The 11650-nt window shown below is 36.5% G+C and overlaps 1 protein-coding gene across 1 annotated transcript; it reads right to left on the reverse strand.

Moving 5' to 3' along the window:
• Window positions 1-10165: 10165 nt before the first annotated feature.
• On the reverse strand, window positions 10166-11095 carry LOC112026397 (chaperone protein dnaJ 49). The gene is made up of 2 exons (XM_024059084.2): window positions 10460-11095; window positions 10166-10352 (listed from the first exon to the last, which is right to left on the reverse strand). Exons 1-2 carry the CDS (start codon window positions 10944-10946, stop codon window positions 10288-10290), a joined length of 552 nt encoding a protein of 183 aa, XP_023914852.1. The 5' UTR covers window positions 10947-11095; the 3' UTR covers window positions 10166-10287.
• Window positions 11096-11650: the final 555 nt, after the last annotated feature.

The following is an 11650-nucleotide window of genomic DNA, read 5'->3' on the forward strand; positions in this document are numbered from 1 at the left end:
TATTGAAAGAGAAATAGTGAAGCTGCTTTTATTGGGTTCTGTGCCAGTTTAATTGGCTGTGTCACACACTGAATTCAGTGACGTGGCTATATTCAATTGGTTGATTAAAAAAAAAAAACCGAGTAGATTACACAAATTACACAAATTTTAATAGGTGGTCTAGAAAAAAAATATTAATAATAATAATTCAACAAATTTTTTGCCGAAACTTTCGCATGGTAAATAGTTTCTTATCACTTACACATGTTCACACTATTTTTTTTATCAATTACACTGCCACATTACAATTGTGGTAAAAAAGTTATATAATTTTTTGTGTAATTAGATTTTTCTATTTTAGATTGCATTTGGATAATTTATTTTTTGCTAACTTATTTTACTATTCAGCTTATTCTGCTATTATTCAAGACTCCACTGCACTTTTTGATACCATTCACGGCTCTCATTATAGTATTTTAGTTAACTTTTACTTTTATTACAGTAGCAAAAAGTTTTCATGTGGCGTTTGGTACGGGAAAATTCATATTATTCTTGGCATCCAGATTCTTAGGAATCACATTTCTAAGAATGTAGCTATTCCTATGTTTGGTTTATTCCCAGGAATCTTAAATGAATTATTTATTTTTCTCATTCTATCCTTAGATTTAAATGTGAACTACCAAGTTATTTAAAAAAATAGTTAAAATTGTCAATTTATAAAAAATACAATTTCCTTTAAGCTTGGAAATCTGGATTTCCACCTATTTTAAAGGGAATCCACATTCCTATTGAGAGAGGTTTAAGAGGGGAATCCAGATTCCCTTGGCATCTGATTCCCTAGCATAATTTGCAACCAAACATGAGAATTTTTAAACATTCTTAGAAATCCTAAAACATTACCCTGTACCAAATGCCACATCAATTTTTTTGTTAAAACTAATCTGAAACAAACTCTTAATATGTAAAACTTGTAACCTACTTTTTGCAGACTCCAACCTTAACTTCTCGCTGACTCATCATCCTAGTAGAAGTGCCAGAGTTTTGTGTGTGTGTGTGTGTGTGTGTGTGGAATTAATGGCTCTTCAAACATTTGGTAAAAACGTTGAAATAAATTTAGACAATATTCCTTCAAATTACTATCACTATGATCTTTGAGTTTGCTGTTGAGAAAAACGTGGGATATTAATAAGGATGTGTTTGGTTGCTAGAGAGTTTATAAGGTAACTCTAGATTGGAATGACTCTTTTTTTTCTTTTTCTTTTTTTTCTTTTTTTTTTTTTTTATGGGAGATTGGGATGACCTTTTAATTGCTTAGAAAGGTTAAATTTTAAGGTGCTTTTTAGCAAGCAAAAAGAGTAAAGTTTTAATTTCTCTTTTCTTTTTTGTTTGGTAATGGAAGTAAGGTTGGCAATTCCCCTTATTCGTGTTAACGAGTTGTGTTGTGTTAAGGTAAAAATATTGAAAATGGGGCATTTATTTTTAGCTTTTTTATTTTATTTTAATAAAGATAAAAATTCTATTTTAGCCTAATCTAAGTGTATATGTGTGTAAAGTTTCCTTCTAGAAACTTGAACCCCGACCCTTACCCTCCACACTTCACAAGCACTTATACTTGTGGAGTGACTATCACACCAAAGATATGTGGTGGTGAAAATGAGACATTTGTTAACTAGAGTCTATGCTGTATTAAATATTGGGTTTTGTTAATAAGTGTCGTGTTGCGTTCGTTGAGGAATCTTCAAACTAATCTCACTTTTATTGGGAATATCAAAAGTTAACAACAAATATCCTTTTAAATTGAATGTTGCTCAGCGTCCTATAATTTCCCTTTATTCGTGTTGAGGAGTTGTGTTGTGTTAAGATAAGAATATTGAAAATGGGGCATTTTTGTTAACTAGAGTCTATGTTGTATTAAATATTGGGTTGTGTTAATAAGTGTCGTGTTATGTTTGTTGAGGAATCTTCAAATTGGTCATATTTTTATTGGAAAATATCAAAAGTTAACAACAAATATCCTTTTAAATTGAATGTTGCTCAACTTCTTATAAAAAGCTAATCAACTATATTATAGTAGATAAAGGTGGCCTTATAGCTGAATTGGCACCTCTCCATATATAAAGTGTTTGGGGATCTAGAGGGGAAATGGTTCAAACTGTGCAGGGTTATTATAAGACAAAGAAAAAAATGGTGGCAAATATATGCACGTGTGTCATAAAAGTAGAGAAAAGGAACGGTAACAAGATTGCATCAGGTTGCATTAAACACTTTCTTATCAATGCTCAAGAGAAACCGTTAACTTGACAAAAGGAAAAAAAAAAAAAAAAAATCAGTTCATTAATTATCAAAATACTGCTACCACTAGCCCATCTCTTTTTTCTTTTCTTTTTTTCAATTTATTTATTATAAAAACCTCTTTCTTATATTTTAGTGATTAACTTTCCTCCTTAACAATGGTGTGCATTAAATATGATGAACCTTTGTAACATTTCAAAATTACAATTTATTCAATAAAAAAATTTGATTAGTATCGTTCGAATTCAAGTCAAATTTAACGTAAAACTCAACCCAAAAAAAAAAATGTGTCTAATAGAAACTTAGGTTTTTTTGTTAAGGCTGTGTTTGTTTTGGTGGTAAATGATTTCAGGAAATCATTTACCACCTCACCCCACTGTTTGGAAGACACGGAAAATAACAATTTCCGGAAAATATGATTTTAGTTGACCAAATTTACTCATTTGACCCGAAAATGGTTTTTTACACTCTTAGGCTGCGTTTGGTTCGTGTAAAACGTTTTCTAGAAAATACATATTTTCCGGAAATGCTATTTTCCGGAAAAGAAAAATGTATTCAGATTGTTTGGCTGTCTCGAAAATTGTTTTATGGAAAATCAATTCCGATGTTTGGTTCGGTCAAACATTTTACAGAAAATGCTTTATGTTTTACGGAAAATCAACTCTCATGTTTGGTTCGGTCAAACATTTTACGAAAAATGAAATTCATTTTTTACGAAAAATCAATTTCCATGTTTGGTTTGTGAATCATTTTATGGAAAATATGAAATGCCTTACAAATTTCTACTCCTGCATTACCTAGACAAACCTGTAACAATACAAAACTAATCATCCACTTTAACATGCACCTGCATTGCTTAGACATATTTGTAACAGTACAAAAATAATCATCCACTTCAACATCAAAAATAATTATTTAAATATACCCATAATATTAATATAAAAACAGCCACATTAATCGTTCACCATTGTCATTACACCTCCATGGTGTACAAAAATTATACCTACTCGTGGTATCTGAATAGTACAAATACATAATTTGGGCAATTGTATTGTCCCAATAATACAAAATACTACATATATAATACAATGATAGGTCAATACTAGTTCTACAACAAAAGTGAATTCGTAAAGCCATCATCACAGTCTACATGAAACAGACAAGTCAAAGTTGTGAGAAAAAAAACTATCCAACCACATCTTTCGCAGCCTAGCATTCTTGGCTAGAAATTCCCGTGCTACCTTCTCATTTTCACACGGATGGTCAAACGCAGTTGCGAGCATTTCTTCGCTATACCCATCCGCCATCATAGCCATGACCTCATTATAAAGAGTTGTGTAATCCACCGGGCCCCGGTTGATTTCTTCAAGAGCCATAGCTATTTCCTTCAACTGATCAGACAGATCAGTCAACACGCTATCATCAGCATTAGAAGGTGCACGCCCTCTTTTACGGGACTTGGAAATTCCCGACCTAGTGGTGGATGACTCGACTGCATTCTTCCCTTTTTCGACCACATCTTCCTCCACGTTGTCTGCAACAAACTCATCACTGTCCATGCAGAATACTATTTATGTATTCCTCTCTCTCGGCTGCATGATTAACATAAGGCGCTCTAGGCAATCGTCTATGTCTACGTCACAATTTTCTTAACAATGCAACCCCCACAAGGAGGACAGATGCAACTGAGGCAAGAATTGCGGCTTTGGTTTTTTTCTTCATCTAACAAAATCACAAACACTGTGGTCTACGAGGTATGTAAATAAAAATAGCCACAAACAAAAAACATCCAAACCACATTTATAACGAGTACCAAATCACATTGCATTCTATTTACAATCAATATTTACACCATCACAATACCATCACATTGATAACTGCACATTGATATCATCACAATACCATCATGTCTCAATTTAGTCATCACAATACAATTTAAACACACACATATTCTACTACAAGAAAATAATAACACCAAATGCTAAAAAAAACATACAATTTGTCATGTCTCAAGCTTGAAAGTATACATAACCCAATAGACAACATAATAACATTTGCTAAGTCAAAGTATACATATCAAGCTCCAAAACCGTATACACAAAACCCAGCTAGCCAAATTTTACACAAACCCAACTAGCCAAATTCTAAAAAAAAAAAAAAAAAAAAAAAAAAAACCAATCCTGGGTCAAGCTCCAAAATTTCAATACATAACCCAACTAGCCAAATTATAAAAAAAAAAAAAAAAAAAAAAAATTAAATAAATTAAAAAAAATCACAGCAACAGTTCTGCACATAACCCAACTAGCCAAATTCTAAAAAAACTCACATCAAAATTTCAAGCTCCAAAATTTCGTTCACAGTTTCATTCCCAAGTAGCCAAATTCTCACCAAATTCTCACCAAAAGCACAGCAAAAACATTGATTACCCTAAACCCAATCATCAATAATACACAGTTTAAATAAAAAATTAAAAAAATTAAATAAAAACAGTAAATATTATATAAATAAAATATATAATATTTATGTAAATAAATATATATATATATATATATAATGAGATCCGATCGAGATGTGGATCGAAGGCAAGGTGAACGGTGGTGAGGAAAACTCACAGTGGGTGGATCGGTGTGGTGGCTGGATCGGAGGCTGCGATCTCAGGAAATCAACGGTGCGAAGCTCCGATCTCTGGGTTTCTCAGTGTGGAACGGCGATCTCCGATGCGAAGGCTGCGATCTTTGAGTGGTGGAACGGCGTTTCCTCGGCGAGGTGAGCTTTGGGGGTTCGGTGTGAATGTGGATCGGACGCACCGTTAAGTGTTGGAATGGTGTTTCTCGGCGAGGTGGTGATTTCTTTCTCGGCATGGAGCTCTGGTCTCGTCTTTCTCGGATGGTCTCGGTGTGGAGCTCTTCTTTCTTCGAGTTTCTCTGGCTCTCTCTCTTTTGTGCGTGACCCAGAAATGGTTTGAAGTGAAAATAAGAGTGTAAAACCATTTCCGGGTCAAAGGAGTAAATTCGGTCAACTAAAATCATATTTTTTGGAAATTCTTATTTTCCGTGTCTTCCAAACAGGAAATCATTTACCACCAAAACAAACACAACCAAAGTCGCAAGAGACAAAATTTCTGTTATCGATAATAACTAATAGAGGACATTGCTACAACTCTATAATTGAATCTCCAATGTTTAGACTTCAGAAGTTCAGAGTTTTAAAAGAGACGAGCCGAAAATTGTTCATTTCATTGGGGTACACCGTGCACTAGAGCCATGCCCATCTCACAACTGAAAACCCAACTTGGGATGAAAGAGATGGAAAAATACCTCAAGCTTAACCAGTGGCAGCCCAAGCTACAATGTTATAAGCCGAAGAGTCTTGGCCTGTTTAGGAATACGCTTTACATCCCCACCACCAGGAAAAAATAAATAAATAAGTAAAATCCCATCACTTAGGCCTTGTTTGGATTTTGGTGAACTGAGTTAACAAATCTTAGTTTTGTTAACTCATAACCCAATATCAGTGGGGCCCACAAGTAGTAGGTTTGTTTGAATGATTATTCAAACACTTAACTCAGTTAACATATCTCAGTATTTTGAGATATGAGTGAGCTAATTCAGAAACACGGTAGAGGTGTTTCCAAGTTATGGATTATGAGTTATCAGTGGCAATTTTGTAATTTATCTAACAATATGAGTCCCACCGCCAGTGTTTCGTCGCATCAATGCAGGCTTTGTGAACCCAACAGATCTTTTGCCACTACTTTCCCAACCACCTCAGTCTTCTTTCTTCATCACTTTTAGCTCCTCTCAGTTCTCCCAAACCCACGACAACATCACAAGATCACAAGGCCTTGTGAACCCAATATCAAGGAAACATCACAAGAGCAAGAACAACTTACAAAGCTCTTAACAAACAATATTGTCTTATTATGTTAAAATAAAAAGAAAAGAAAAAAAAAACAGTAGGAGTTGCAAATTAAGAACTGAAGGAACATATCTTCGTAACCATCATCGGCCAACAACAAAGTCATCTAGCTTTACATCTTCTATTCCCATGGCATGCAAGCTTAAAAAATGGAAAGAGATAAATAGATTTGGATTCCCATGGCATACCCAGCAAGATTAAATAATTTTTGCCTAAAATTTCAAAAAAAATGAGGGATGAATCCATAAACTGTCCACTTGTAATGCTCGGGGAAGCTGTCGAAGTTCCTTGGGCAAGTCAAGCAACCACCGATCTGGATGAGGAACGAGGACTGACACTCTTTCTCTATTTCTGGGTTCGAATTCAGGGTCGACGCTAGAGGACGAAGGTGTTGGGTTCGAATTCAGGGTCGACGCTGGAGGACGGAGGTGTAACGGCTCGGGTTCAAGGATGAGGAAGGAGGATGATGTCGTGGTATGCCTAGTGAGGGAGAGGGAGATAGAATATTGATTAATGTTTTTTTATTTATTTAAACATAATGGTGAACTTCTCGTTCGCGTTAACTCACTCGAGTTTTTTCTTTTCTTTTCCAACTAATGGCATTTTTCTTTTCCTTTGTGTGGATCAGAAACGTGGGATTTGAATGACACATAGGATAATTTGTTGGGTTCATCGGGTTCCACTGACTTTATGACTTATGTAATTAATGACATTTAAGGGCTTGTTTGGTATCAGACTTAAATTACAGGTTTTCGTTTCTAGTTTCCTAAAACCCGTTTTCAAAAAAACTATTCTCCAAGATCATTATTAAAATATTGTTTTTCGAAAACACCTCTAGGGTGCTTCCTATTTGAGGAATAATTGTTAAAGTTACTTTTTATTAAATAATACTCTCTCCGTCCTACTTTTTTTGTCATATTTGAAAATTAAGTCAAATTTTTTAAGGAAACATCATTTATTGTCTTGTCTACCTTTTAAAAATGTATAAGTTCTAAAACTACTCTTAAAAAAATTTATCAAAAAATTAAATTAGTAACTTAATAGGAATATTAGTAAATTAATGACTTTTATTTTTAGAAACAGGACAATATTTTGGGATATCTCAAATGGAATAGAGGACAAAAAAAAGGGATGGAGGGAGTATGTTTTTCTTACACATCTCTCTCTCTCTCTCTCTCTCTCTCTCTCTCAATTGAGAACCACCGACTCTTCCTCACACGCCAATAGAACTCTCCCTCCTAATGACGATAGAGGGGGTTGTGGTTGCTCCACAGTAGCTTTTGTGATGAGGGTGTGATTAGATCTCTCGGTTTTAGGTTTGAGATTGGATCTGGATGGTTGAGATTAAAACTTTGGATTTTGGGTTTGTGTTGAATTTGGTAGTACCTCCGTAAATGGACCAGAGCCACAAGCAACAACATTAAAACAAAGGCTTGTAATTCATGTCTTTCATCTTTTCGTGAAAGGTTGAATTTTGGTTTGTTATGGGTTGCATAATTTTTTATTGTGTAAGGTTGAATTTAATCAACCATTTAATTGCTTTATTCCGTGACCAATTTGCTTATAATTTAGCACTTAGCAACCCTGTATTTAGGTGGGAAAATTGTAAGGGTAGTGTGTGAGAAGATGTGAAGAAAAGCTCAAGAGTGTGCAAGAAAAACAGAGGTTCGCGGCTAGGGCTCGCGAGTGGATCGCGACTGGTAAGCAGCCAAAAGCTGGCACGTGAGAGGCACACTGCGAAGCTGAAGGGTTGCGCTAGCTGTCACGCTACAGGACAAAAGTTCCAGACTGGCCAGGCCGTTACGTCGCGACTTGGACAAGCCGCGAGACCAAGTCGCCAACTTGCCCTGTTTGGCAAAAACTGACGTTTTGCATTCCCTTCTCACCCTACTATATATACACCCTTATACCATCATATTGAGAGAGCTTCCAGAGAGAATTTTGTGAGAGAAAACCCTAAAGAAAAACAAGATTGCCTCATCCCCAATCTTCATCTAAAGAGACTCTACAAATTCCTCTATCTCTTCCTCTCCATTGTCATACCCTTGAGAGGTTATTTACCAAACCCTTATCTCACCAACCCACGTCTTGAGAAGGTCCATTTTGTGCTTAGGGAAGCAGTTTGGGAAGGAACCAATATACATTGGTTGATGCTATGGTCAAGTAGCGGAATCCGGGAAACTAAAGAAGAAATAGGTTTGGCGTAACCTCGTTGGAGCAAGAAGCTTGGAGGGCTTAGGTACTTGGGTAGATTAGGCTTGGAGGGTCTTCTGCTATTCATGTATCCCAACTATATTCTTTAGTGGATTTTATCACCGCTTGGAGGGCGGCGGAGAGGTTTACGCCGAGGACTTGTTTCCTCTTCGATAACACATCGTGTGTTGTTCGTGTGTTTGCATCTCTCTTTCCTTTATCTTTGCCTTATATTTACTCTGTGATGTGTTTATATTTGGTTAGATTGTTTTATCAATTCTGTTATAAGCTTGTTATCATATTCCGCACATTAATTGTTTGATATAAAGCTTGAATTGGTATTTTTGTATTGGGGGTCTAAACGTTCAAGGGTGTTTCATACCCATATTGAACTTTCAATTGGTATAGAGGGGTACATTTGTGTGGTTTTAATACCTGAGTGTGATCCTTGACCCCTTGTTGAGATGGATAGGTCTAATCTCTCACTGTTCCACCTTTTTTTGATGGTAATAATTATGCTTTTTGGAAAGTCCGAATGAGAGCATTTTTATGCTCTATAGAAGATACCATTTGGGATGTGGTTGAGATAGGTTGGACTAAACCAAAGGCTCTTAAGGCCAATTGGGATAAGGCAGCTCTTGCACAGCCAATGCAAATAGTAAAGCTTTAAATGCTATTTTCTGTGCTATGTCTCCTGATGAATTCCACAGGATATCTCACATGATTGTGGCCAAGGAAGCTTGGGAAATTTTGGAGACAACGTATGAAGGGACTAAGAAGGTGAAGGACACAAAGCTTCAAATGCTTACCACCAAATTTGAAGAGCTCAAGATGGGTGAAGATGAATCGTTTGATTCATTCTATAGGAAGTTCAACGAAATTGTCATTGCTAAACTCAATCTTGGTGAGAAGATTGAAGATACCAAGGTGGTGAGAAAAATTTGAGGTCCTTGCCTGAAAGTTTTAGAGCAAAAGTCACAGTCATAGAGGAGAGTAAAGACTTGGATGAGATCAAAATTCAAGAGCTGATTGGGTCTCTCCAAACATATGAACTGGGACTACCTTCACACAAGACGAGTAAATCATTTGCTCTCAAAACCATCACTGAAAGAATGGATGATCCCTCCGAAGAAGATGGAGTGGAAAAGGAAGTGGCATATCTTGTAAAGAACTTCCGAAAATTTCTGAAGATGAAGGGCAGTGGGAAACCATTTAATAGAGGGAAATTTCATCTTCAAGAGGTGATAAGAAAGAGTTTACGAGGAAAGAAAGGAAGGAGTCTCAATCTCCTTTGGACATTGTGTGCTTCGAGTGCAACAGACGTGGACACTTCAAAAAGGAATGTCCAAATTATTTGAAGTCAAAAGGAAAGGTTTATACCACTACTTGAGTGACTCAGACTCATCAAAATTGACTCTGAAGAAAGCTGTGACGGAGAAGGAAATTACTCAGCATTCATGACCATTGCACATGTGGGATCTTCAGATGATTTGAGTACTCTTATGAAGACATGGGTGAATGTTCTTGATAAGGAGTTTCCCATGTATTGTGAAAAATAGATGGAAGAAGNGGCTGCAGCCACCACCGCGCTGCCATTTCTCCCGCTTTCTTGCGGCTGCGCCATCCAATTCGGGAACGTTGTGGCCCCACTAGTTGGGGCCGCCGCCGCCGCAGCACTCGGGGGGTCTTCGTTGCATTACTATTAGTATTACTATTATTATTAGTATTATTATTATTATTCTGATCCGAATTTCCAACCACAAACCCATAGGGAAAAAACCCCAACAGCAATAGTAAGCATCCTGGCCCGGAACAACCGGCGGCAAAGACGGAATCACCGCCGCATGAAAAGCCCTCTGACAATTCTGGCACCTCAAACAACAACCTTCGTAAACCCTAGGATACTCAAACAGGTTGTAACAGTAGGGACACATGGTCCAGAAACTCGACATTCTCAACCGCTGATCTTCCTGGTGAAAATTACCACTACTGTTATTATTATTATTACTGCTACTATTACCGTGCCTCTGATCCTTTTTACTGCTACTACTAGTGTTATTGTTGGTGTTGGTGTTACCTGTAGTAGTACTCGGACTCGGCCTCATGTTACGGCGAACCGGCAATTTCGCCTGCAAAACCGAGGTGAGATCGACTTTCGAAAACAGGGTGAGCTCGTTGTCGTATAGGGCTTTCTTCGCCGTGTCGTTTAGGACGGCCCAGGCGTCGGCGACGAGCTTGAAAGCTTGATCTGCGAGAGGGAACTTGTTCTTGTCCGGGTGGAGGAGCAGCGCGAGCCTGCGGTACTGTTTCTTGATGAGTTCCTGATCGTCCGATCGGCGATCGAGCTGGAGAATCGAGTACCAGTCGTGGTGGTTGTTCATGCGCTTCTCGGCGGCCAAGAGGACGTCGGTGACGGCCAAGATCTGATCTGAGCCGTCCAAGAGGGGCTCGGTTTCTTGGGCTAAGATCGCGAAGTCGCGCGAACCGGTGAGATCTCGGGTTTGGAGGAGCTTCTCGGAGATTCCGAGTAAGCGTTCGGCTTCGGCTCTGTTTGGGTCTTCCATGTTTGTTTTGTTTTGTTTTTCTCTTTTTGACGGTGGTTTATTTTTGGGTGTCTGTGATTGGCTTTTGGTTTGTTAACTGTCGAGAGTAGGTGTTGGTTCTGAGTTTCTACTTTTCTTACAGCAAAAGTTGAGATTGTAAAAAAATTCTTAAATGATGTAAGAATGTTATTGGCAAAATATAGCAAATAAATATGATTTAAATATTTTTTTTATTAATGACGGCTTTTTTTTTTTTTTTGCTAAAATATATTTTAGTCCTTTATTTTTATCTTTGTTCACTTAAGTTCTTTAACTTTTAAATTTATTCAATTTAAGTTTTTTGTTCAATTTTATTAAAAATTTTCCTTAAAAAAATATTATTTTCCATGAAAATGAATTCTATAAAATTAATAAAAATATTTTATAGATTTTTTTTATTAGTTAATTGCATTCTTAATGAATTTTTTTTTTAGCGAAATTAAATAAAAGCCATGAATTGAATAATTTTGAAACTTAAAAAACTCGATTGAACGAAAGTAAACTTAGAGATTTAAATAATTTCAGTCAAACTTAAAGAGTGTACTCTACATTTTAGCTTCTTTTTTTTTTTTTTTTTTTAATCTATCTATAAGAAAATCTAGGAACATAAATTTTTGAGCCACAAATTGTGTCTTAATTTTATAAATTTTCTGGTGAGTCGTGAGTGGTTAAAGATGATAGCCCAC

This window comes from Quercus suber, unplaced genomic scaffold (genome assembly GCF_002906115.3).
Source record: "Quercus suber isolate HL8 unplaced genomic scaffold, Cork oak 2.0 scaffold_172, whole genome shotgun sequence".
In the NCBI taxonomy this organism is placed as follows: Eukaryota; Viridiplantae; Streptophyta; class Magnoliopsida; order Fagales; family Fagaceae; genus Quercus; species Quercus suber.

Bases quoted from the DNA above. Each gene is read 5' to 3' on its own strand.
- LOC112026397 (XM_024059084.2), bottom strand. From the start codon at position 10,946: ATGGAAGACCCAAACAGAGCCGAAGCCGAACGCTTACTCGGAATCTCC. The intron at 10,353-10,459 runs GTAACACCAACA...AATTTTCACCAG, and splicing joins GAGTCCGAGTACTACTACAG to GAAGATCAGCGGTTGAGAAT.